The sequence below is a fragment of the Archocentrus centrarchus genome, chromosome 20 (genome assembly GCF_007364275.1).
Source record: "Archocentrus centrarchus isolate MPI-CPG fArcCen1 chromosome 20, fArcCen1, whole genome shotgun sequence".
NCBI lineage: Eukaryota > Metazoa > Chordata > Actinopteri > Cichliformes > Cichlidae > Archocentrus > Archocentrus centrarchus.
Genome location: NC_044365.1, coordinates 1,330,963 through 1,358,676, shown reverse-complemented (window position 1 = coordinate 1,358,676; position 27,714 = coordinate 1,330,963). Strand labels below are relative to the sequence as shown.

The following is a 27,714-nucleotide window of genomic DNA, read 5'->3' as shown; positions in this document are numbered from 1 at the left end:
CCCGACTCTAAAAGATGAGGTCAAGTCATATATTTGAGTCATAGATCAGCCTGATATTATCGCTGTCAATCATCCATATGTAGACGTGATTAGAGCCAAAAATAAAGCAGCTCCAGTATAAAACTGTGCACAAGCAAGAATGAAGTGCATTCATAAAGCTGCATTTATTCCAATCAAACTGCCAACAAGCTGTTTATTGAACTGGTTTAAATGTAAAAATGCTGCAGATGTTGGTTAACAGCAGCTCCACAATGACTGCAGCCCTGCATCTGTTTCCTACCTGATAATAATGAAAGCAACAAGAACAATGAGACACATGAGCAGAAAGAGCAAAAAAAGCTGCTTTATTCATCATGGAAAGTTTCAGTTTGTTCAAACATGAAACCATCAAAGCCTGAAAAATGACTTTTGTTCAATGGTTTCATGAACAGATCCACTTCATCCACACAGCTCCCAATCTGAGCTGTGTCCAATCACATCCTGACTGATGAGCATCATGATGATCACAGTTTAAATCAGTGTGAACAAGAGGAAGAAGGAACTGGAGTTGTAGATGTGCTGGTTTCCAAAGTGAGAGCAAAGGTTGGTGATCAGTGAAGGTCTGCTGATGTCTCTGCTGAGGCTGATGCAGTGGGAGAGAAGCAGCAACATCAAACACGTCAATACAAATATTCCTGAAACATCTGGAGCTCAGAGACATTTACATTTTCATCTGAACAAACATGGAGCTCCATCAAAATGATCAGTGCACAGAAGTGAGAGCCTCCATGGCTGAGCAGACACAGGAAAGAGCAACAGCCAATCAAAGTCCTCCATTAAGTGGACAACAACCAATAAGCAGCTGACTGACAGGTGACCTCTGTGCAGAGCAGAAACAACAATGAGCTCTCAGCAACGCTGATGGAGACCAAAGAAAGTGAAACACACCAAACTGTCCCTCAGTGACCTCTGACCCTTTCACTTTAATGACCTCTGCAGAGACTCCAGAAGCAAAAAGCACAAGTCCAGCACAGAGCGGCTGAGTGAATGTGGTCTGGACTCTGTGGAGGAGAGTCCTGGTCTCAGAGACGCTGTAGAAGGACAGAACACCTGCTCTGTGATCCAGGTACACTCCTACTCTGGAGGAGCACCTGAGAGGGGAGCTGCCACTTTGTTGGAGACAGATGCAGACCTGTGTGCTCAGCAGCTCAGTGAGCAGGATCTGCCATTGTATCCCAATAAACAGTGATGTGAGGCCCTGCTCTGCTCATCTGTTTGTGTGCCCCCCCCTCCACCTCCCAGTAACAGCGTCCAGTCAGACTCTCTCTGCTCAGGACCTGACACCATCCAGTGACTCTGTGTGGATGATCAGAAGAAGGCTGCTGTTGTTTCAGAGATGCTGCTTTTCTGGTGCCCTCTGATAATAACAGCTGTGTGTGTGCTGTGTTTGGATCCAGGCTCATTTCACAGGAACATCTGAAGAATCCAGCTCTGCTCTTTGGTCCTGGTGCTGACAGTGAAACCTCCACTTCAGTGAGTGTCAGTGAGATGTTTGTCCATCCCTCTCTCAGGATGTCCTGTAGTTCCTCTCTGAGCTCTGACACAGCTGCTGTCACAGCCTCAGAGGAGCTCAGAGGACGGATGCTGATGCTGGATGAGTGTGTAGACTCACTAAGTGCTGACAGTGAGGGAGAGTTGTGGAGAAACTGGATGTGATCCTCTGTGTGTGAGAGCTGCTTCAGCTCAGTGATCTCCTGCTCCAGCTTCTCCTGAAGCTCTTTGACTCGACTCACTTCGGCTTCCTGCTGGGATCTGATCTGCTGCTTCACATCAGAGCTTCTTTTCTGGATCAGACGGATCAGCTCGGTGAAGATCTTCTCACTGTGCTGCAGCGCTTTATCAGCAGAGCCACTGATGGCCTCCACCTCCTGTTGAAGCAGCTTCACATCTTTCTCTCTGTCCTGGATTCTCTGCTGGATGTTTCTTGGTCTCACCTCGAGCTTCTTCTGCTGCAGCTCAGACTCTTTTATGGCCTTTATGTCGATCCGTTGTGCAGAGATAACAGATACTCTGCTGATCAGAACCACAGAACATCTTCATCAGCTCATCGTGACCAGAGCAGATGTTCTCCTGGAGCTTCTTGAAGGGCTCCACCAGTTTCTGCTTCTTTAATGGAGCTGCATCACAGTGAGGTTGGAGGTGTTCCTCACAGTAAGAGGCTGGACAAGATAAACAGGACTTGGTGGCTTTCAGCTTCCTCCCAGTGCAGACATCACAGGCCACATCTTCAGCTCCAGCATAGCAGTGATCAGCTGGAGCAGCTTGGAGTCCAGTCTTCTTCAGCTGTTCCTCTAAGTCTATCAGTCTGATGTTTTTCAGCAGGACAGGCCTCGGTGTGAACGTCTGCCTGCACTGAGGGCAGCTGTAGATGTTCTCCTCCTCCTCTTCATCCCAGAAGCTTTGAATCCAGTTCCTGCAGCAGCTGTGTCCACAGGGAATAGTCAGCGGCTCCTTCAGGAGATCCAAACAGATGGAACAAGAGAAGGTTTCTGGGTCCAGCTGAACTCCTCTCTGCGCCGTTTCTCCTCTCAGTGTCAGCGACTGTGTGAGTTTCTCCTCCTTCTAACTGAAACTAGTCTGAGCTCTGATCTCAGCAGCATGTGTTTCTGCAGTGGGGGGGCTCTTTAAGCTCTCACACATCTCCACGTTGTTTTCACTCATCTTCAAGCTGCAGCTCTGAGGGGGAGGGAAGGAGGAGACGCCTGCAGAGAGGAGGTGTTGTATTTCCTGAAGAGCAGGCAGGAGTTATCAGGCTCTGACACGTTCTAGGAAGAGGAAATGCTTCGTGCACACACTTTGTGTTCATCCTTTCCAACACAGCAGAGGAACCTTTGAAAAGATTTCTCTGCTGAAGTTTGAGGAGGAAAACCCTTCCTGGGATCTCTGTGTTTAGAAATGGCTCCAGAGGTTTTCATTTTTAGCTCTTCTGTTGCTCTAAAAGAAAGTTTGAATAAAGTTTTTAATGACAACATTCAGCTAAACACAGAAATGAAAAGCTGATACTAATGGTTGCTGTAGGAGTTTATAAAGGCTGTATTAGAAAAGGAAAGTGGATCCAAAATGGATCCATCACTCTGAGAACATGTTAGGAAGTCAAACTGTGGGCAGTGAGCGGAGGAGCTCCGCCCCATTTCAGGGCTGACTCCGCCCTCTTGGCTCGTGCATCAGTTTGAATGTGTTTTAAAGCTGACTGAGCCTTTGGCAGCTTCAGACTCCTAAAGGACCACAGCATCGACTGGAACAAAGCATCGCAGCCTCTGCTTCAAACGCTTCTAACAATCTGATCAGCATCAAATTACTGACAGAGACAAACAGAAGTCAGCAATTACTGCAGACTTTAGGACCAGATCTGTGCTCTTTGTCCCTGAGGTCAAAGTTCATCTTAAAGATTGTATTCCTCAGAGACAGTCAGACAGCTTAATAACAGGTGAAGGATTCTTTTCATTGAATTTCATTTGTGTAACAGGAAAAGTGAGTGTAGAGATTAAACATGTCTTTGCAAGAGTGTCACTGATGATCCAAAAGAAGCTCAAATATCAGAATAAGTCAGTGTCTCAGGCTCAAATATCAGAATAAGTCAGTGTCTCAGGCCAAATAGGAGCAGCAATGTTCACGTGGAACATTTGACCCTTGAACTGCCTCCGGCTCACTGAACATGACCTTCAGATTGAAGGTTTCACAGCTGCTTTAGACTCCATTATTCTGCCTTTTTAGTTCATCAACTCTTTTCTTGCAGCCGTTTCTTGTGCAACAAAAGTGACAAACAGAAACACAAACAGCTTCAGATTCATCGGGAGTTTAAATGTCTGGGATTTCTTCCCAGGAGTCACCGCCTGGAACGCTGATCAACAACTACCATCAGGCTCCTGCTGAGACGCACCCAGCACCCCCACTCTGAAGGAGGGACTGGCTGCCACATTAAGACTGCACAATCTGGACAAAGTGGACTCAGAGCAGCTGCACAAATAACCAAACGGGTCGCACCGATCCACGAAGGGGCCACAGCTTGGGTCGAGTGGTTCTGTGCTCTGGATGGGAGGGGAATATCTGACAGTTCATCCACCTGCTGAATGGCATTTACAGCCCAATGGGACAGCCTGGGCTTTGACAAGGGTCTGCTAACCCCCCAGGGTTAAAGCAGACACAGAGCTGCTCCCTCTGCTTAATGCTCTGAGCTTGCCTGATTGATTTAAAGGAGCAGTTCAAACATTTGAAGGGTCACATGGCTGAGATTCCCAGTTTGAGGTTTGATCAGGAAATGATGTGAATGGATTCATGTGAAGTTGTTCCTTCCTGTTTTTAGGACTTCAGCAGCAACAGCTGACCTCATGTTACAATGTTGTAGTAAACACACACTGCTGTTATGGTTTCATTTTCTCACAGCTAAATCTAATGCAGCATTTCTGTTCCTGACTTTATCCACTGAAGCTGCACTGCTGGGATCATGAAGGAGCTTTAATGGGATTTAATCTAAATCAATAAGCTGCTGTAAACAGGCCATTGTGTTGCAGCAATTTGACATGAAATATATGATTAATATAAAAGTGTAAAAAGGCTTGAATTAACTCTAACACTGGTACTGAGTTAATACTGAAGCTCAGTCAGTGTTAGTGTTACATATACTCTATATGAGAGCAGAGCTTTGAACAGCTGAGCAGTTCTTTGTGCTCAGGTCTGTATGATGGTCACATGGTCACTAACACTGAGCTGTTTCTGACATGAGCCTCAGTCAGGCTTCCTGCTGTCATTGGCATCATTACTGCAGTTCAGTCAGCAATGAAAGCAGCATTAAAACAGCAGCTTCATTTCAGTGAGACTTTGAGCTCTGATTGGAGTTCACACCTGGATGATGACAGGGACCACACATCCTCATCCTCAGTGTCCACAAGGTTCAGGAAGCTGGTGAGGAAAATGGAGGCAAAAAGATTGTGGCTTTCATTTTGGGCTTTGAAGGAACCTGAAAAACCAGCCTATCCCCCCAGGTTCTGGCATGTTCCTTTATTAAACAGGAATGACACCAAACAACGGAATAAGGAGTCCAATTATTACATTTAATAAAACCATTTCAAACAGAGATGGCATGAAGTACTGGCACATTCTAATTCAGCTTATAGTTTCATATAGTCACAGCTTATCAGTCTTGGTTACATCATTATTCAAAACAAGAAATGTTTAAGACAGAGAAAAAGGATCCACAGCTGCTTCTCCCTCCAAGGTTCCTTCATCATGTTTAGTCTCGTTGACCACTCAGGAGTCCTTGCTTCTGTTATTGATACAATGGCGACATAGCAGGAACATTCTGACCTAAAACATTATGTACTTGTGTATTTTAATCAGTTATGTTATTTTCCAGACCAATTTCTCAGGGAGTAAATGTACATTTAGTAAAGACAAACATAAACCATGAAGCTCATGAAACTTCATAAAAACTCATTTTCTTCAATCCCCCTTTTGAGCTCAAACATTTCTGAGGTCAACTTCAGCAGCCTGACCTGGGTCAGTCAGCCAGGACTGTATTGATGTTAAGAGCCAGAAGAGGATTCCTGTGAATACTAATCTCACACTATTGTAATTGTGAATTTAGCAACAATTAGACAGGGTTTAATAATGTCATACTTATAATGGATGTACCTACTTTCTATACTTTCTTATGGCCTGAAAAACAAAAAGAAAACAAGCATTAGTCTTTCATATGTCAGTGTTGTTCAGTGAAGTGGATTAGCATTTAAATTTAATCAGTCCAAAGTAAATTCTGCATATAAATTGGCCCACATGACAAACAGTAACATGAAACAGTCACTATCTAATAATTTTCCTCAAATTCATTCAAAAATGTGGATTGCATCCCTTCAGGATCAAATCCAGTTCCATGATGAAAATCTTACTGCAAACATAAAGAAATGATCCCTGATCAGGTAATAGTTATATATGCAGCCTTTTTTCAGCCTTCAGCATAGCTGCTCATATTCACCAAAGCCATGGATGTTCAAACCACAGTAATCAGCACTCGTCCCTGAGATGCATTCCTGCACCTCTTTAGACATCAGCTGTTCACATCTGGCCGCCATCCTGGTTAGTTTCCTGTTAAAGGCTCATAATGTCTCAGGTACCTGTGGAAAAAGTCCAGTGAAGAAAGTTCCAATTTTCCCTGTCAATTAAACAAAATACCTGCAGGTCTGTGGGTCAATGATTAAATTTACACAAACTAAGACAGGACATCAAAATGCCCACAAATATTCTAAGGATGTATTTATTCAATGGCTCTTAGTTATAAATCTTTTCTTTTGTTAATCAGCCTGAGAAAAATGAGCTTACAATTTTCATTTACCACTAATTTACTAACTACGTGGATTCAATCCACCAGAAGTGAACCTGATTTAATGCACCTGGAGTTAAATATCAGATTAAGCAGAAAGCTGATATGAGCTTGTGTCTGTGAGTGTGTGAGTGTGTGTGTGTAAGCTGTTACTTCATTGCAAGCATGTGTGTTTTTCTTTTCTCTGGGAGTACAAGCTCAGTGTCAGCTTCTCATTTTCATCCAGTTGTAAAGTTAACTTTTGTATTTTGGTCTCAAACTCATCAGAAATTCAAAACACAAATTAATGTCCTTAAATTAAAATTTGACACACCTTCTATGTGAGCTGGAGTGGAACAAAAAGAAGACAAGAAAACAAAAAACAGAACATGGGATGAATCTCAAAATATCTAAAAATCCATCCATCCATTTTCTTCCGCTTATCCGGAGCCGGGTCGCGGGGGCAGGAGCCTAAGCAGAGAAGCCCAGGCTTCCCTCTCCCCAGCCACCTCCTCCAGCTCATCCGGGGGGACCCCAAGACATTCCCAGGCCAGCCGAGAGATATAATCTCTCCAGCGTGTCCTGGGTCTGCCGCGGGGCCTCCTCCTGGTGGGACATGCCCGGAACACCTCACCCAAGAGGCGGCCAGGAGGCATCCTAATCAGATGCCCGAGCCACCTCAACTGGCTCCTTTCAATGTGGAGGAGCAGCGGCTCTACTCTGAGCCCCTCCCTCATGGCTGCACTCCTCACCTTATCTCTAAGGGAGAGGCCAGCCACCCTTCAAAGGAAACTCATTTCTGCCGCTTGTATTCACGATCTTATTCTTTCGGTCACTACCCAAAGCTCTAAAAATAATCATTTTAAAGTTCTCTGATCTTAAACAGCTCTTGGATAACTTTGTTTGTACCTGTAAAATTACTGTTCAATTCTGACTCCTTTGGCATGAAGATCTGGGGAAATAAAATATCTTAGAGAGGTCGACAATCAAAGTCATTTCAAAGGATTAAACTGGACTCAAAATTATATTTATTCTGTAAGGGTCTGTACCCCAGAGAAAGCATAATTATGGCAGACAGAATATGGCTTCATAAACCTCAGGTTACTAAATCGTGAAGGGAAAATGCATAACCTAAAACAGCATCAGCAGTTGTTACTAGTTCAGCAGTGAAATAAAGGCTTTAACTTTTTTTTTTCATTTTGTGTAATTCTGTGCTTTTAAATCTAAACCCCTGCAGTGGGATTTTCACCACAAAACAAACAAAAATAAAAATGTTATGGACAGTCTTTAGTCAAAACATTGATACTTTTAGGGTCAGAGGTCATACTCACAGCACCATTGTTGACCTTACATGCAGCTCACTGCAGGTTTGTCACCTTGGTCGTCTAACTGAAATCAGGGCGTGTCCCCCTGAGGCCTCATGGGAATTTATAAGAGAACAATAGTTAGTGTTGGAGGAAGCATTAAACAAATTATACTCCTGAAACCACAAAGTTCTGGCCCCTGTAGGGGTGGCCTTACAATAGTAGTTATGAGTCATACTACTGAATATAGCATAACTGAAATTAAAACATTGAAATCAATTGCTTTCTGCCTGGGAGCTCTTTGACCTTTGACCCTCTAATGTGCTCTGGTTCTTCACTGACCCTGTGACTGGTCGCACCTGTTGTTATCGACCCCCACGTCAAAGAGCTCTCCTGTTGATGACCCTCCTTCTGGGCTCAGACTTGTGCACAAAGATCATCGGTCAAGAACTCTCAGGTCACCTGTTGGAGAGATGGTTGGCCTCCTCCTCCTTCTTGAGCACCAGGAGCCTTTTTATTTGAGTTTATGGAGCTGTCAGTCTGTTCAGGAGATCTTAGGATGAGCTTGAACACCTTGCAGTGCACCAGAGTTTCTTTATTGATAGCTGATCAGTCTCTGCAGCCCCAGTGTTGTTGTTCAGGCTCCTGTTACAATGAAACTGAGAAATCTTTATCAGTTAAATCTTTACTCTTCTCCTAGTCTATATCCCTCCTTTGAGACATAAACTCTGTTTGTCTCAATACTTTAACTTATTTATCTAATTTATCTAGAGGGCATACTGATTTTATATTATTAGCTTCTGGGATTTTTCCTTTACTACTTGATTCAATAACAACTTTTTAGAAATTCAAAATTCAAATGTTCTCTGCTTTTCTCTTATAATCTTAGCTTTAAACAAATCTACCAAATAAATGTAAATGCACAAAAGTGTAAATCTGTATCTTGTATTCTATCCTTCATGGGCAAACAAATACGTTTTTTAGTTCTCTATGTTTTGTAGCAGAGGGGCAGCTCAAAGTTTGGACTTTGTTTTGGTCTCAGATTCGGCTGTTTCACAAAGTCTTTACATGCACTGTTTTTTCTAACCTTTCTTTTGAGGTTTTACTAAAACTGAGCTTCTCATGGAGACTTTTTCTTGAAATTTAACAACAATCTTCTGGAAAAATGACCTCTAATAATTTGCAAAAAATACTTCAATTTGGGATTTTCAAAACATTCGTCTGTTCTGCTGGCTTGTTTATTTATTATTTATTGTTAAAGCAATAAACTCCCGACTCCTTTTTTTGTGATTTTCCATTTTTTGGTCTTTTTATCCATCTGTGGTCGGTTTATCTCTCATGTGTATCGGAAGCGAAACCTTCCTTCTGAGAATTTCTGACCAGCACACCTTATACAACAACCATCTCAGTCCAAATTAAAGAAAAGAAAAAGAAGAGAAAAACTTAGAGCTGTAACTCTCATCCACACGCACACACACACACACTAAACAAAGCAACCTTTTTCTTTTCTCTCTGAAACACACATGCCAATACAATAACCACATAGCAGTACTCAGAATCACACGCACACACATGGAGGCCTCCTTACACACAGACAGCAGGTCTGACTTTCACGCACACCAGCATAAGCAACAAACAAATACAAACACAGAATGACAAACATTTATCAATTTCTCTCTAGAGATTATTATTATCAACCATTTTTGATCAGATTTTGGGATTACTTACAAATCTCTTAGTTTCTGTTGAGTCGAACACCTATTTTTAGCCTAATTTTAAATGGAGACGTCTCTCCTTTAAATCTGCTTTCAGCTTAATATCTGCGCTTGAAAGTTTACATTAAAATAATTTTACATCACCAGTTATTTTGAAGTTTCACCCTCTTTTTAATCGGAGCCCCTTTTCTACACCCAGTGTCGTCAGTCAGTCCAAACTGCAACAACAAAAACAATGTTAACAAGGTACCATTTATATTTTCTCTTTTTTTAGGAATTTTATATTTTATTACAAAAAACTCTTTATCTCTATTTCTTCATTTCTCTTTATTCTTCTTTATTCTCTTTATTCTTTATCTCTATTTTAGGGGGCTGCTTTTCAATTCATTCTAAAAACAGGGGGCTTCTGAACCCAGTTTGCTTTTATGTTTTAGGAATGAATTAAGGGACCTCTAAACCCTGCTTCCTGAGAGTTTAAGGCTTGGCTGCTTTTTGTGGCGATGTGGTCTGAAACATCGGCCCCTCAAACTGTTAAATGGGTTGCTTTTATATCCCAGACCAGAGCGCCTTAGGCCCTCTAAACCTGTTGGACCCCAAGGGGGGGCATTCTCGGTAGGGGGATCAGTTCCTACCCGGACTCTCACCGGCGACCCCCCTCTCTCTTCTTTTCTCTTTTACTCTTTTAATCTCTTTTTTCTCTTAAACTCTTTTAAACTCTCTTTTTTTGTCTTTTTTAAAAAAATTTCTTAAACTTTTACAACTGTGTGAAATGGCTCGAATTACACCGTCCTCCCATCATACCACCAGTGACCATTATAATTTGATACAATTCAATATGCAGACATTTAGAAAAGGTCTCTGCCAACCTTTAGGTGGAGATCTCCTGCTCACTGATAGAGTCTGGGAGTCAGTACTGTCTCAGACTCTCGAAGCAACGATTACCAGTGGCCAGATTTACTCCTTATTTCCAAGAAACTCAAAAAACACAAATAAAAACATCTGAAAATGAAAAACATTCCTGTTTAATGACGTCGGGGGTCACCATCTGAAGGAACCTAAAAACCAGCCTATCCCCCCAGGTTCTGGCATGTGCGTTTATTAAACAGGAATGACACCAAACAACGGAATAAGGAGTCCAATTATTACATTTAATAAAACCATTTCAAACAGTTTACAGATATCTGGGTCAGACTGCAGTACTGGCACATTCAAATTCAGCTTACAGTTTCATATAGTCACAGCTTATCAGTCTTGTTACATCATTATTCAAAACAAGAAATGTGCATGACAGAGAAAAAGGATCCACAGCTGCTTCTCCCTCCAATTTCTCAGGGACTAAATGTACATTTAGTAAAGACAAACATAAACCATGAAGCTCATGAAACTTCATAAAAACTCATTTTCTTCAGCTTCACTCATTTGGTTCCAGTTGAATCGGCACATTGTTTCATTTTTCACTCCAATGTGATCGACTTCGATGAGACAGAGTGATGCTGATGCGAGGTGACTGCTGTGTTTGTGTCCTTGTGACAAAGAAGAATCCCACAGCATCAAACTGAGTGGAGATGAGTGAGGATCCTCTGAGGAGCACAAACTGTTTGAACACTGAGACGTTATTGTGACGAGCCGCTCGGCCCCGCCTTCCTTTGGAGCGGCTCTCCTGCAGCATGGAGGGCTGTGGCTCATTTCCAGTCAGTGACACTGGAACACCTGGGCCCAAGGTGTGCTCTATAGAAGAGCTCACAGCTCATTGGATGAGGGGCTCTCCTTCCTGAGACACTTGCGTGGATGTTGCGTTGCTTTCTTGCACTTGCCAACATTGCATATGTGATTTGTTGCCTCGTGCACTCGCTGACACTCCTGATTGTAGCGACTCCACACGTCATGGTTAGTTTCACTTCTGCCTTTGTTCCTTTCATTTCACACAAACAGTCTTTTCATTGGCGTCTGTGTGTGCGTCTCCCTTTGTTGTTGTGGCCGTGTGGCCCGCTTCGTCACAGTGATGTAATGCAGCTGTGAGTGTTCAGCATCAACCAATCAAATGCTTCAGTTGTTGTTTAGGTTGTGAGTTTCCCTCTGGGATCAATAAAGTTCTTCTTTATTCTGATTGGCTCTCAGATTTTGTTAATACAACTTCAAAGGTTTAAGCCAATCATACAGAGAGGCAGCACAGGAGAGGAGAGGTCAAAGGTCAGTGTGGAGCTGAAGCTCTGAAGGCCTCCTCCAGCCATCATCATCCACTGAAACATGTGAAGGTGCTGCCACCTGCTGGAAGAACTGGAGAAAACAACATGTTTCTTTGATCCACTTCCTGTCTGCAGAGGTGGGAAGTAATGAAGTACAAGTACTTTGTTCCTGTACTGAAGTACAGCTCTCAGGTACTTTACTGGAGTACTTTTTGTCCTCGTCACATGTTCCAAACAGGCTCGTTACTTTAGCTCTGACACATTTGAGGGAAGTTTTTCTTTGCCATCACTGCGCCTTCAACCTTCAGAGCCATCTGAGCCTAAATGGAGCCAAAGCTCTGTGATGGAGCTCAGACTGTGGAGATACTGGTGCTGTTTGTGTCCACAGCAAGGAGTCGGCCGTGCGCTCTGTTAGGGAATGTGTTTGTGTTTGGAGAAGAAAATCAAAGGTCCAGCTCAGCTCTGGCTTCCTTCCTGCTGTTGTAGTGCCATCAGACTCCACGCAGTGCTGAGGCTGCAGCCTGTGCTGGAACAAGTGAGGGAAGGCCTGCAGCTGGATGATCTTCTTCCTGTCATTAGGCAGGACCCACATATCTGCAGCCCTCTTTGTTCCTGGGGAAGACGGCAAAGGGAGCAAACGCACACTGACAATCTGTTGTGAAGCAGAACCAAGTGAACTGCTGTCAAATGTCATATTTATTGGCTCCAAAAGGTTTCTGGCTGTGATCGGATCCTCGCTGAATGCACAGTTTGTCACGGCGTCCGTTCTTCCTCAGCTCAGTGACAAAGGGACCAGCAGGCATCAGGCTGAGCTGGACATGATGGACTTTATTCAGGACGTCCTTCATGAAGCTGAAGCTTCAGAGTTTTGGACTCTGTGCAAATCACAGCTTCAAATGTGTGTGATGAGATTTTGTGACTGAAGTGTGTGACTGCTTGTAGTCTTTAAAAACAGCCACCTGCCGCCTGTATCTGTGAGACTGAACAGGTCACAGTTGGATTGTGTCTAAAGTGTGTTGATGGTAGTAGAAGGTCTATTTTAGAGGAACCCACAGTGAGCTGTGCTGTCTCTGTTTGCTGAGCGAGGCTCTGAGACTATAAAGACAGATGTTTGCACAGAGACATCAATGGGCCTGAAGCTGCAGCTCTGCATCAACACTTTAACAAACTGCATGTGTTTGAGCTCTCTGTACAAAGACTTGATGCTGAGGATCCAAACACAGAAGGCCATTTCTAACCATCGTGCTTTGCTCAGGTAGTCAGTGCTCCTCTGACCCATTCAAGAAGCTTCTAATAGAGGCTTTTCATTGAGGTCCAGAACTGAAGCTGCTGGAAACAGCTGCTCTCAACTTCCTGTGCTGTTCAAGGCTGAACTCCATACTAACTGTGAGCTTTCTAAATGTGGAGGAGAAGCTGCTGCTGCTGCTTCATCTCTTTAGCTTTGCTTTAAACAGACACTTGTTGGGAATACTGTGTTCTCACATTTGGAAAGTCCAAACAGTCGAGCGCACAAACATGTTTGATGGTTTGATGGCAGCACTCTTCAGCATTGCTCAAAGACCTTAAAGGGAGGAAATGTTGCACAAAGATTTGATCCAAATGAGGAATTTTTCCCTCTTTTTAGTTTTTCCCAGCAAACAAAGATTCAATCCCATTTTTGAACTTGTTCAACTCTTCAAACACTTTTCAAACACAAACCTGAATTTAGGACACGCTCGAGTCCAGAGTTGAATCCAGCTCAGACCTTTGGTTCTGAAGCATCTTTGCATTGTTTGAGGCGCACACATTATGAGCCAATATCATGATATCAGCTTCTATTTACAAAGATGGATCAATGTGTTTGACACACTGTAATGTGTGGTCACATTATGAGGTTTAATTTTGTGGTATTGTGTGAATTTTGATTATAATTTGGTTAAATTAGGGTCTTAGTTTGCTGTAAGTGTAGTGTTATCCCAGGTTCCACCACAAGGGGGCACCTCGACCCTCAGTGTGGCTCCGCCCTCAGACTCTGCAGAAGAAGGAGAAGGAAACACGCTGCTGTCTCCATCTCATCATGTTCCTGTTTGTCAGGATCAAATATAATGTGTTGGCAGCCCCTCACTAGGGCCCTGTTACAGTTGTGTTACTGAGGACAACATGTCGCACATTTGGTGTGATTGTGTAACTGTGGCTGATTTTGTGGGAACACTCAAAGATTTTTATGGAGCTCCATTTGTTTTTCAGCTGCTGTTGGACTGAGATGTGCTGGTGTCAGTGAATCAGCTGACTGCACCGCCAACCAGTCAGCTGATTCATTCAGGAACGAAGCGTCGCTGCTGCTGACGTCACAGGTCACGTGATGGTTTGGGCCCAAAGCGAGCCTGGAAGCTGTGGTTCTGTGGTTTTGGAAGTTCAGGCTCTGAAGCAGGTATCAGAGCTTCAGTATGGCACTGCCATCACTGCTGTGGAGGAGTCCCATCGTCCACAGCTGCTGTGGGGGAGTCCCATCGTCCACAGCTGCTGTGGAGGTGTCCCATCGTCCACAGCTGCCGTGGGGACAGATTCTGCTCTTAGAGGCTGATGGTCCATCGAGATCCTCTACACCTACCAGAGTCTAGCAGGTGTAGGGGTCGGCGACCCGCGGCTCAGGAGCTGCGAGCGGCTCTTCAGCCTCCTTGTAGCTCCTCCTTCTGACCTTGATGGAAACCCCCCCCCCCCACACCAATATGAAGATGAAACAGTGAGCATGTGGGGTCCTGTCCATCTTTAGCTCAACATACTGATGCCAGCAGGAAGTGGATGAAGTCCAAATATGGCTCCCAGCTCCCAAAGGACAGCCTGCAGTCCTGTGTGAAGGTCAAAGCCCCATCAGAGAGAAGATGTGCAGAGATGTTCAGAAGTGCCATCAAACAGGTGAGAGCAGCATCATTTAATAGGCTGTTATTGTTCAGAGGAACATTTGTTTCAGAGCTGATTTGTTTGGATGCTCAGCAGGTTGATTGGTGGACGTGGCTGAGGACACAAACAGAAGAGGATGACAGCACACTGACATGGACTTAAGTCACAAACATCACTAATCTGATGGAGACTTTTGGACTGATTCATTTGACAAATATGGAAGGACTCACAGAGGCCTGCATAGTTCAGTGTTTCCTTCATTCCAAGCAGACATACAGTAGTAGTACAGATGCACATACACTTGTGTTTGAGGCTTTCCTTTGTTAGAACAGCTCCAAAGAGAAGAAGAATCAAACTGATCAAACTTTAGAAGCTGTCTTATGTTTGGCGGCTGCAGCCAAACGGCTCTTTTCATAGTAAAGCTGCAGACGGAGCTGGACGCTCATATCAGCCCATGTTTGGACACAAATATGAGCTTCTTTCAGGGCTAATTGATAAAGTCAGTTACTCGTTAAGTCACGTGATTGACGGCAGCCACAGTTTCCCAATAAACATCCCCATTAGCTTCAGTGCAGCTCTATTCTGTATCTACTGGCTCCAGAGCTTCAGTGAAGCTGGATCATGTGATCCTGCATCAGAAACCTTAGGGCGGAGCTTCATTGGACCTGCTCTCCTCCCGGCACACCTGTCACCTGTGAGAGGAAGCTAGAAAGCTGCAGGAACATCTCCATGATGCAAACACTGCCAGACTCTGTCAGTGAGCAGCGACTGAACAGTTACCCAGAATCCTTTGCTGTCCTCAGTTTGAAAGAGCTGAAAAATCAAAGGCTCATCTGTGATCCTCAAAGCTTTGTTGGTGGACATGCTGGGCTGCTCCCATTAAGGCTTCAGGAGGATCGGGATGTTCAGGAGAGGATCTCCCATTTTCTGCTTCATCCACACAACTTGCACTCATCAGTGTGAGACTGCTGTGTCCCTGAGAAGAAGCATTTCCATGTTGGACACACATGATGCTCTTTTCACAGAGTTGTTCCAGAGAAATGCAAACAGGTGCAAACTGCTGTGTTTCCATACACTGTAAACCCGGATAAGTTGAATCTACTTAAAAAACCAAGGTAACTCGTTGCCTTAAATTTTTAAAGTAATGAAACAGTTTATTTAACTCAGCCTGTTAAGTAAGCACTACTCCATTTCCAATTGAACTAAATTGCGTGTTCTAATTGACCAAACTTATCTTTTACAGTTCATGAAAAAATAAAATGTCTTTTGATCAATCAATCCCCCTATCCTTTTCATGGTTGTGTGGGGGTGGTGGGGGCTGGAGCCTATCCCAGCTGACAAGGCAGTAAGATGCAGGGTACACCCCATACAGGTTACCAGCCTGTTGCAGGGCTGACACAGACAACCATTCACACCTGTGGGCAATTTAGAGAGACCAATTAACCTAACCCCAGTAACTGGATGTCTTCAGATAGTGGGAGGAAACCCACACAGACACAGGGAGAACATACAAACTCCACACAGCAAGAGTCCCAGTCTAAGGTGGAATTGAACCCAGACTGTCAGATAGCTATTCCAGCTGTGAGGCAGCAGTGCTAACCATCATCCCACCATGCAGCTGCATGTTGATCCAGTCTGTTAAAACTGGTATAAACTAGATTTTTAGCAGGTGCAAAACTTGATGATATTAAGTTGTTTGAACTCAAACACATGATTACAATAAGATAGACCATCAAAAAGTACAGTCTACTCAGCATTAACAAATAATGTTCACATTCTAGGCAATTTTAAGTAATATGAACTCAATATTTTTAAGTAGAATCAAAATATGGGTTTACAGTGTAGATGAGCTCTGTATGAATGTGTGGACCAAAGACAGGCAGGTGTTTGGGAGCTCCTCAGGCACAATGAATGATCTCAGGTGGGGAAGGAGGAGACGAGGAGCACGAGTCCATTGAAGAGGCGGCTGCACTGAGGGCACAGGCAGAGGAGCTCAGCCCTGAGACGAGGGAGCCGCCCATCAAACAGCAGCTCCAGTTAGAGGTCTGGAAAGAAGCTTCGCACGCTGGCTGAGGATGACTGACAGCTGTGGTCATGTGACCAAACTGAGATCTTTGATGCACTTTGTCCTCGGAGCGCCAAAAGTCCAGCCTGGAGGGAAAGGAGGTGAGCAGCAAAGGGGCCTCTGACTGCCTCCACTTCACACACAGGCAACAAGTTTGCTGCATTTCAAAGGTGATGTTGGTGCAAATCCACACAAGTGAAGCCGTGATTGGAGCAGCTCCAACATCCAAAGGACACTTTTAGAAAAGCCAGTGTTTCTGTCCCGTCTGCAGCAGCTCCTCAGCAGCAACATCCAGAGACACACATCAAGCTGATGTTCTCATTCAAACAGTGCAGGATGTGTTCAGCCTCCAATCTAGGAAGCACACGTTCTCCTTTTTCACACCAACATGGAGAAAGTGCTGAAACTTGGAGCTCAACAACCTGATGAGCCTCCATCAATCAGTGGATTCTCCCTGGAATCATCAATGATTTCCCTCATGTGCCCATCAAGCATCAGATTCAGATCCGTCAGCATGTTTCCAGCTCCTACAGCGTCTGTCAGCAGGAGGGGAGAGTCCAAGGGTCAAAGTGAGGAAGACTGTGGAACATGGGAATGATGTTTGTGTGTCTTTGGCACTGAGCGGCTCCCCCGGCAGTCCCTGCTGAATCCCAGCAGAAGCAGGAAGGCTGCCGGACCGCCCGATGGCCTCGGCCTCTAGAAGCCGTCCCGTTATGAAGGAAGCAGCTGGAAGCTGTTTGGAAGGCAGCTGAGCAGAATTCCTGTGGAATAAGTCAGTGATGAAGAGCAGCAGGAGTTTGTTCATCTGTTCTTCTGCTGCCATTCAGCTCCAATCACAGTGGGAACATCAGCTCACTCAAAGTGAGTCCTAGTTTGTTGCTGCTCAGCTGCAAACATTCACAGCATCTTCATTTCCTCACAGATTGTGTGGATATCAGAGATGTTGTGTTCAGGATGTGGCACTATTCCTCACATTAGAGACAAACTCCTTTTTCTCAGAGATTAATATTCTTTATTTTTTATTGTGAAAGAGGAAAAAGAACCATAAAAACAAAAGATGGAATAATAGATCTATTTGCTTTTTATTTTTACAAGTTATACATAAACTTTGCAACATTCAGGAGAGAAAAAAATATTTAAAGGAGAAAAAAATTATACATTATACAAATATGCTAATCAATTATCTTATTTGGGACACAAGAAATTAAAGCCAGCAAATGATGGAGATAAATGGAACAAAGATTATTGATACAATACTTCTGTAAAGTCTGGTTTTAATGGTTTTATGTATCTGACTCATTTAAGCCATAGATCAATAAATTTACTTTTCTTAAGATTGATGGAAAAAGTAAAAAGCTTCCATTATGTAAATCTCATTAACCACATCTATCCAATCAGAGACTTTTGAGTGTGTTTTTACAGGCTGGTATAAAAATAGCAAATAAATACTAATCAGCTGATCTGATCAGAAAATCACAATTCCCTATAAATAAATGAAGGAACTGTAAAGGTATTTTATTATTGAGTACAGTAGTTATAATTTTGTGAACCTCTGCCCAGAATGGTTTTATTTTTGGACATTCCCAAAATATATGCCAGCGGTCAGCTTCCTGAGAACCACACAGCCTCCAACACTCAACTCTGCAGGATCCAAATCTGCTTTTTGCTTTGCTGTTATAAAAAACAATAAGACGTTTCCAATGAAACTCCTGCCACATATGAGAATTTGTACATTTCCACTGAGACTTAGATAAATGTAACCATTGGTCTGTAGATACATTACATCCCCTTTCCCATCTTACTCTGCTGTAGTCTGTGGGTATTTTTCATCAGTAGCCCTTTATAAATACTAGAAATAACCCCCTTAACCACAGTGTTTCCATATGCACCCAAAATGAGTTTTAGAATGGGATCATTAAGATCTGTTTTGGGTTTAATATTATATTCAAAATAATTGTGAACTTGCAGGTATCTAAAAAATCTGAATTCTCAAGCTGATATTGTTTTTTCAAATTTTCAGTCCCTAAATTTCTCCTTTTCAGTGAGTGAATAAAATGTTGTTACACCTTTTGGAAATCCAAAATTTAAAATGATTATCCATGAAGTTAGGCCTGAATCCAGGCTCAAAATCACACCATTGGATTATCTGTATTTTATCATTTAACTGATTCTCTCCTGTTATTTTATTCCAAATTTGAATTGAGTTTTGATCCATGGGTTTGAATCTCTTTTATAAACGTGTCTAAATGTGTATAAGCCAGATTCTGTCAAATCCAAAGTTTGATGAATCCAGCTTCAGATTCAGTCTGAGTCATTCCTTTGATTCCAATCAGCACATTTATTGATCATTAGTATCCATATTAAACATTAAGCAGTCTAAGCTCCGCCCACTGAGGTCACATGATTCAAGGATCATCTCCAACCACAAACACACCTCCACCTGCTGCAGTTCTCCCACTGAACCACTAGATGTCTTTATTTAAATGATTGCGGACATACAGCAGCCCCCCCCCCCCCCCCCCCCCGTTATTATGTGAAAAAGCAGAAAAAAATCTACCAGTACAGATTTTCACACTTTTTTCATGTGCTGAACAATTCTGACCTGATGGACGATATAAATGAAGCAGGTGAGACAGATGGTTGGTATCAATATTAATGTTCTGCTAATATATGAAAAACTACTTTAAGGAAAACACTGAAACTTATAGATGGGCACATATTTGATCTCCAAGCACCAAAACCTGATGTGTAATTCCTAAAAACATTGTGTCTATGATGGAGATGTTGTTGGAGGCCTTTCCAGGTGATGTTCTCCTGACTGTGATCCAGAATGAAGCCTGAAAAGCTGAAGCCAGTGTCAGACAGAGACTCTGCAGAGACTGTGTAGAAGGACAGAGCAGCAGCAGAGCATCCAGATCCACTGATGATCCTCTGGCAGATCCACAGGAACACACAGGGATGATGGTGGACTCTACATTGTGTCTGACAGTGGAGCTGTTCTCAGAGCAGTTCACTCTGCAGCACTGACAGTCATCTGCACTTCTTCTCATTCCTCTGTCAGTCACTGCTGGATGAAGCTCTCCTCTCCACTCCACCTCCCAGTAACATGGCCCAGTCAGAGCGTCTCTGCATACAAGCTGCTGCTGCTTCAACCTCTCTGGATCATCAGGACACAGCTCCTCCTCTCTCAGCACACACACCGTCCTGTTTACCTCCACCTGCAGAGAGAAGAAGAAAGAGCAGAGGAGATAAATGAGTGTTTCCACAGACTCTTCATCAGCTGTCAGTCAGTGATGCAGCATATCCAGTATAAAGAGCAGCAGGGCCTTCAGTCCTGGGACTGTACTAGTACTCATTGTTGTTTCACTTTGGATTTGGATCGAAGTTCATCCAAATGTTTTTCCCTCCTAGTTTTAGTTTGGAGTCTCATGAACTCTAATAACCTTGGTCTGTCCACTCTGAGCTCTTTAGGAACCCCAACAACAACCCCAACAATTCATAGGAGATGTTTCAGTCCCTCATGTAATGGTTCCAGCTGTTAATTGGAGGAACTCCATCCAAACATCTGCTCTCACAAAGTTCTTCATCACCTACAAACTGTTTCCTTCACTCCTTTAAGCTGAAAAATGAATGCAGTCATTGTTCCATGCTGGGAAAATGTCTGCATGCTGCTTTGTTCAGAGAGCTGATTGGCTGCTGACAATGAACTGATGCTGCATCAGAGCATGTGAGCTTTCCAGGAGCCGTTACTATGGTGAGCTAAAAGCTCCCAGAGTCAGCCAGTGTTTGTTAGAGCAAAAAGGCCCAAACAGGAAGTGTTTGTGTCCAATCCTGAAGCCTGTCACCATCCTCCTCTCACAGCTTCACTGAGGAAAGCAGCCACTGAGAAGGCTGCAGCTTTACAGGAAACACTGGATCTTTGCTTTCATACTAACTGTGTTTGGTACAATACTGCTGAGAGCAGCATGGACTCACTCCAACCCTCTACTTACTGCAGTGTCTCCAGTCTGCAGTGTGGACTCTCCTCAAGATCAGACAGCTGCTTCACATCTGGATCCTGCAGGTTGTTTCTCCTCAGGTCCAGCTCTCTCAGATGGGAGGGGTTGGACTTCAGAGCTGCTGCCAGATAATCACAGCTGATCTCTGACAAACCACAGCTCACCAATCTGTATAAAGAATCAAAGATGTGAGTTTATTAGACAAAGTTTGAAATCATTCAGTGTTTCATAATCAGAGCTGAAGAAGGTTCAGAATGGAGAAGTTTAGAAAAACTCCAAACAGCTGAAGCCAACAGGATGCAGCTTCAAACTGGAATCCAAACTGTGCAGAGTTTTCAGACTATCTGCCCGATGCAGCCACTTTGATTTTGGACATTTGAATCTCTGTTCTAGGACTAAGTCCTTCGATCATTTCTTCCAGTTGGTCCAACAAGACAGACTCAGTATTGGACATGTGTTCTGGCTCCATGAGGGGAGCTTCTAAATCTGATGTGATGGCCCCTCTGGCTCTGTCAGATCTCAGTACTGAAGAGAGGTCAAACTGAGCACACAGTTGTTCCAGTCTGGACCAAAGACTCTATACTGGAAGTGAGGGACTGCTCTGACTGCACCCACTGGGACTGTTTAAAGGCTCATGTTCTGACTCAGATCATCTATTTCTACTTCCATTTCTTTGGCTCAAAAATGGGGATTCCTGTGAAAACAGGAACTATTTTCCCCAATAACGAGCCCTGGATCAGTAAATCACTGAAACATGTTCTCAGTCAGAAGAAGCTGTCTTGTTCTGAGGGAGAGAATCCAAAGATTGAGGCACAGAAACTTGTTCAAAGAGAGATAAAGCAGCTAAAATCAGGTCTAAAAGGAAAGCAGAGGATGAGCTGAATAAAGGACACTCGAGGCTGGCTTGGAAAGGAATGAAGTCCATGGTGGGGATGCAGAACAAGGACAAAAGGGCATTTTTTCCTGATAAATCTGATCCTGAATCAGCAGCAGAGTCAGACTCATTTGATTCCAGCTTTGATCTCATTGATTTCAATGAAGAGCTTCTGATTTTAGGAAAGGGGTGGTAGGCTCTAAGCTTCACACTGATGAGGTGTTTGTGTGTAAATATCTTAGTGGGCTCACAGAGAGAAAAAGCCCTGGTCCTGATGCTTTGGGAGGGAAATGATGGAAGTGTTGGTGAGGAACTGAGTGGGGGGAGATGTTCAGACATTTTCCTCCTTGGAACAACAGGAAGTTCCAGCATATGGAAAGAATCTATTGTGGTGCCAGTGGTAAAGGTTCAGTCTCCTATGGCCCTCAGTGATGATGGTCCTGTGACCCTCACGTCCTTGTTATGAAGACATTTGAACACATTGTCAGATGTGACCTTTGACACAAAGTGCTGACATGTTGGAGCCCTTACAGTCTGCCTACAGGGCAAAGAGGGGAGTGGAGGACGCTCCAGCTGCTCTGTTAAATCTTGTACTGAGGCACCTGGAGGGAAATAAGAAGCATGCACGTTTGCTTTTTACTGACTTTTCTTCTGCTCTGAAAACAATTCAGACACATCTTCCTGCACACAGGCTCTGAGCTCATTTTAATGTGGATTTTAGCTCAGTGACTTTGGAACAAACACATCTCAGAGTGTCCAGGTTCATGGAAGCTGTCCAGTAGGCTCTCATCTTCCACTGGATCCTCTCAGGGCTGTGAGCTTCCACCTCTGTGATCTCTCTGATATACTAATGAGTGTCAGAGCAATCAGAGATCAGGATTGGTCCTTCAGGATGCTGATGACTCTGGAATCAGGAGTCTTCTGGATGCTGTGGAGTCCCATCATGGCCCAGTCCTTGATCAGTATGTTAGCTGCTGTGACCAGTCTGTCTCCAGGCTCCAAATTAATAGTCTGGACCTAACTCCCACCCACACCACCCTGTGGCCTCCACCACACCATCCTGTGGCCCCCACCTCCACGTTAGAGGAACTAATTGTAATGTTCAGACTGCAGTGAAACTTCCTCCACTAGGTGGCAGTGTTTGATGAGAAAGTGTTAGTGTAGCTGCCCTGTAGGCAGGAACAGGAAAATGCAGGATTTGTCCTGAAATTGGGAAAAGTGGTTAGCACTATGGCCTTAAAGCAAGAAGGTTCTAGGTTGGAGCTTCTTGGTCAGCTGGGCCTTTCTGTGGACTTAGGAGGTTCTCCCACAGTCCAATGAAATGCTGCTTAGGTTCATTGGTGCTTCTAAATTGGCTGTAGGTGTGGATGTGAGAGTGTGTGCTTCTCTGTGATGGACTGCTCACCTGTTCAGGTGTACCACGCTGTTCCCTTCATCAAAGTTACCAATGAAGTTCCAAAGAAGAAAGAATGCAGAGAAATGTGCTGATTTAAAGCCTTTGAAGTGCTTCAGATGATATCTGTCCACTTGTGTCCACTAATTGATGAATGTCAGCTCTCTAATGCAGCTTTGATCTTCACAGTCTGCTTTATGAAGCTCATTCTAACCCTGAATGTCAGAGTGTTCCTCCTTCTCTTTGCCATCATTCATGGTGGCAGTGGAGGACATTTGGATGTTGGACTGTGTTTTGGATGTTGTGTGTCTGTTTTGTGTTGGACTGCTGTCTGTAAAGCAAACGGCCATTTTGGTTTGGATTTCAGTGTCAGACAGACTTTAAGGTGGAATGAAGTGTTTGAGAGTTTCACAGTGAATTATCCAGTGGAGGATTTTTCTTCTTCTTTGAAGCTTTGAAATGTCAACATTGTTCTGCTACAGTCAATGGACTAAAGCAGAGAAGAAGAACACAGACTTTACCATGAAGATCCTCAGTGTGGATCAGTATAATATCAGCCTTATGTCTGCAGTTTAGTGTTTCACATCAGATTCATCTCAGCACAACTAAAACATGGAGACTGACCTCAGAGTTTCAAGAACACATCGTGGACTCTCCAGAAAACCACACAGATGCTTCACTCCTGAATCCTGCAGCATCTTGTTGTTGGAGGTCGAGATCCAGGGGTCGTTACTCAGGTCCAGCTCTCTCAGATGGGAGGGGTTGGACTTCAGAGCTGCTGCCAGATAATCACAGCTGATCTCTGACAAACCACAGTCCCTCAATCTGTATAAAGAATCAAAGATGTGAGTTTATTAGACAAAGTTTGAGCTTGAAATCATTAATATTGTACCACTGTTAACAACATCACATTGTGTTGAAATAAAGTTTAGTTTTGTGAATAAATGTGTGAAATGCTCCTAAATATAAAGTGAAAATAAAGCTGATGACATTTGATTTGCTGCAGTTTCTTTGTGAGGGAGCAGTACATACAAACAGCTGCAGAGGGCGTGTCTGATGGATTGAACATCAAACAGGAAGTGTTGAGCTGAAATCTGCTCAGAATGAATGCAGGTGCAGGTGTGTCACAGGTGAATGTGGGTGGACTGGCACAATGCTGCGAGGACAGCATTGTGCCATCACGCACCAGGGTGAGTTATAACAGTGACAAACCCTGGTTTACTCCCAAACTGAAGCAGCTGTGGATAGAGAAGAGGGAGGCTTTTAAAAGTGGGGACAAAGACTGCTACAAAGAGGCCAAGTACAGGTTTAGCAAGGAAGTGGCCACTGCTAGATCACATCACTCTGAGAATATACAGCAGCAGATCTCAGAGAACGACGCGGCCTCTGTATGGAAAAGTTTTAGGCAGATTACCAACTACAAGCCTAAAACCCCCCACTCCACAGACGACCTACAAACTGCAAATAGACTGAACGAGTTCTATTGTCGTTTTGATGGTCAGTTCAGCAGCCTTCACACCTCCACCAGTCCCAACTACAATACAGCCAACACAAATATTCACCACCCAACCTCCCCCACTCCCCACACCTCAGAGAAGCCCACATCATCAAGGACTCCCACCCCAGAGTCCCCCTCCTCCCCCACCCCCACAGTCTTTTGTATTCAGGAGGACCAGGTGCTAAAGCAGTTCAGGAGTGTCAAAGCTCGCAAAGCTCCAGGTCCAGATGGTGTCTCACCTGCCACACTGAGACACTGTGCTAACGAGCTTGCCCCATTGTTCACGAACATCTTCAACTCCTCACTGGAGGCTTGCCACGTGCCTGTCTGCTTTAAAACCGCTACCATTGTTCCTGTCCCCAAGAAGCCAAGGATCACTGGACTAAATGACTACAGACCTGTGGCACTGACTTCTGTGGTCATGAAGTCATTTGAGCGTCTGGTGCTGTCCCACCTCAAGTCCCTCACAGCCCCCCTTCTGGACCCCCTGCAGTTTGCCTACAGAGCCAACAGGTCTGTAGACGACGCCATCAACCTGACTCTGCACTTCATCCTACAGCATCTGGACTCCCAGGGAACCTACGCCAGGATCCTGTTTGTGGACTTCAGCTCTGCCTTCAACACCATCATCCCTGATCTCCTCCAAGACAAGCTGTCCCAGATGAACGTGCCAGATCCCATCTGCAGGTGGATCATTGACTTCCTGATGAACAGGAAGCAGCACGTGAGCCTGGGGAAGAATGTCTCGGACTCCCGGACCATCAGCACTGGCACTCCTCAGGGCTGTGTCCTCTCTCCTCTGCTCTTCTCCCTGTATACCAACTGCTGCACCTCTGACCACCAGTCTGTCAAGCTTATTAAGTTTGCAGACGACATGACTCTCATCGGACTCATCTCAGACGGGGACGAGTCGGCCTACAGGATGGAGGTCAAACGTCTGGTGTCCTGGTGCAGCCACAATAACCTGGTACTGAACGCCCAGAAGACAGTGGAGATTATAGTGGACTTTAGGAAGCACACAGCCCCTCTACCCTCCATCATCCTGACTGACACCCCCATCACCACAGTGGACTCTTTTCGCTTCCTGGGAACTACCATCACACAGGACCTCAAGTGGGAGCCCACCATCACCTCTGTTGTCAAAAAGGCCCAGCAGAGGATGTACTTCCTGCGGCAGTTGAAGAAATTCAACTTGCCAGCAAGGACCATGGTGCAGTTCTATACTGCCATCATTGAGTCCATCCTCACCTCCTCCATCACTGTGTGGTACGCTGGAGCCACCACTAGGGACAAACAGAGACTACAGCGCGTTGTGCACTCTGCTGAGAAGGTGATTGGCTGTAACCTCCCATCTCTCCAGGACCTGTACACCTCCAGGACACTGGGGCGTGCAGGTCGGATCACAGCCGACCACTCTCACCCTGGGCACAGACTTTTTGACCCTCTCCCCTCAGGCAGGAGGCTACGGTCCATACGGACCAGAACCTCCCGCCATAAGAACAGTTTCTTCCCCTCTGCTGTTGGACTCATGAACAATTACCCTAAGACTGTTACCACCACCCTCCACAAACGCTGATGTCCCTATGTCTATGCACCTGTCTGACTGCACTGATGTACATATTAGTGGAATATAGTCTACATTCTTTTATCTTTTAATTAGTCTCTGCACTGTATATTTTGTAATTTTGTAATATTGTGCTATAGTTATAGCTCTAATATCTCTGTATATTTGCAATTTGTATACTTGTGAATTGTCTTATAGTTTTTATACTTATTTGTTTTTTTTTCTGTAAGCACGAAGTACCGCAGCAATTTCCTAATGCTGTGAACCTGTTCACCCATATGGCAATAAAAATCTTCTGATTCTGATTCTGATTCTGACTGTCACACTGTGTCACAGCGTAGCACGAGCGCACTAACATCCACTCTGATGGGAGTTTATTAGACAAAGTTTGAAATCATTCAGTGTTTCATAATCAGAGCTGAAGAAGCTTCACAATGTACAAGTTTACAAAATCACTTCTTCTTCTTCTTCTTCTTCTTCTTCTTCTTCTTCAGCGGCTGACAGCCAACATAAAGCTGTATTACTGCCACCTAGTGGCTGCACTGATGATATGAGAGCAGCAGCAAGGATGGGAGGTTCCAATCCCACAAAGCCTTTGGGCACTAATCTCCACAGCCCACTAGTACATGTGACCTTTGACCCCTGATTCTCTGAAGAATTCCTGTTTCCCTTCCAAAGCTCCAAAGTGCTGCTGTGCCTCCATTGATAACCCCCTGCAATAACACATCTAAACTGAACTCCTGCACAGCCTTGCTTCTAGATCTTAGTTTCAGAGCTTCTCCAGCTCCTCTGGATCCACTACATTTGAATCCAACATGTTCCACTGGTTCCCTCTCTTTATGTTCCACACTGCCCTGGATTAGGTTTTCCTACAAGCTGCATAGTTGACTTTAATCCTGTGTGACCTTCCTGACCTACAAATACAGCTTCTTCCCTTCTCTTTCTCCCTGTTGTCTTGACTCCATCCACTTTTCCCTCACTTCTGTGGAAGTGTCTTCCCTTTGTCCCTGTGTCCCACCTGTGCTGCCATTTCTTTGGCATGTTGAGTCCTATCAGTGCTTTTCCTCCCACTTTACAAAGAGCCACCTCCACCTGGTCTCCTTTAAGTTCCTGTTTAGCCAAAGTGTCTGCCATTTCATTTCCTTTCATATCCACATGTGCTGCTCCCAAATCCATTTCATTTCCCTGCCCTTCTCCACCAGGTGAGGATCCAGCAGGAGTGCTTCATCCAGGAAATCTGGCCGGCTCTTTGAGCTGAAATGATGTGAGCTAGTAAGCACTGAAGCTGCATCTGAAGCAAAGATCACTTTTTCTTCCTGTCACTTTTCTGTCCACTGCAGAGCCGTTATTATTGCTGTCATTGCTGCTGTGTATACTGCTGTGTGCTCTCACATCCTTTCTGATTCACTCACTCTCAGCTTTGCTGTTGCACATCAACTTCCTCCATGACCTGTTTCCATGTCTGCAGAGCCGTCTGTGGAAATGTGCAGGTAGCCTTGGTACAGCTGATCCAGATGTTCCATGAAGAAATGTCTGCTGTTGTTCCTGTTTCAGGTTGATCATCATCCATGAAGGTGGAGCTGCTAGAAATCCTGTTGGACTAAACTGGACTTCCACTGCTGGATTCTCACCTTCCCACCTGGAACCACTCCTCCTTGGCCTTTCTCTCTCCCAGTTATCAGTTCAAAGATCTTTGGTGTGATGGAACCTCTGGATCCTTTCAATGAAGCCCAGTAAACCCCTGTTAGCTGCTGGGCTCTCAAAGCAAGTGGCATCTCTCCTCCTTCCACCTCCACAGCAGCCACAGGTGAGCTTCTCACTGCCCAACAAAGATGCAGTGCTTTAGCTTCATCCAGCTTCACTGACTGAGAGTGTGATGCTGAGCCGTACACTACTGCTCCAT

General features: G+C 44.3%; 1 protein-coding gene and 1 pseudogene across 3 annotated transcripts in view; both read right to left on the bottom strand.

The window, feature by feature from the left end:
- The window catches only part of LOC115799114 (NACHT, LRR and PYD domains-containing protein 14-like), a 488,499-nt gene that overhangs the window by 91,177 nt on the left and 369,608 nt on the right, over nt 1-27,714 (bottom strand). Inside the window, exons 12-14 of one of the 3 annotated variants that reach the window (XM_030756094.1) lie at nt 23,374-23,574; nt 20,477-20,650; nt 19,012-19,702 (exon numbers count right to left, since the gene is read on the bottom strand). In XM_030756094.1, coding sequence (XP_030611954.1) covers nt 19,693-19,702; nt 20,477-20,650; nt 23,374-23,574 — 385 coding nt within the window. In that variant the 3' untranslated portion in view covers nt 19,012-19,692. Of the gene's footprint in view, nt 1-19,011; nt 19,703-20,476; nt 20,651-23,373; nt 23,575-27,714 lie in introns of those variants that run through there. The other 2 variants (XM_030756100.1, XM_030756091.1) reach the window with 2 other exon arrangements.
- Nucleotides 511-17,307, bottom strand: LOC115799264 (E3 ubiquitin/ISG15 ligase TRIM25-like; annotated as a pseudogene).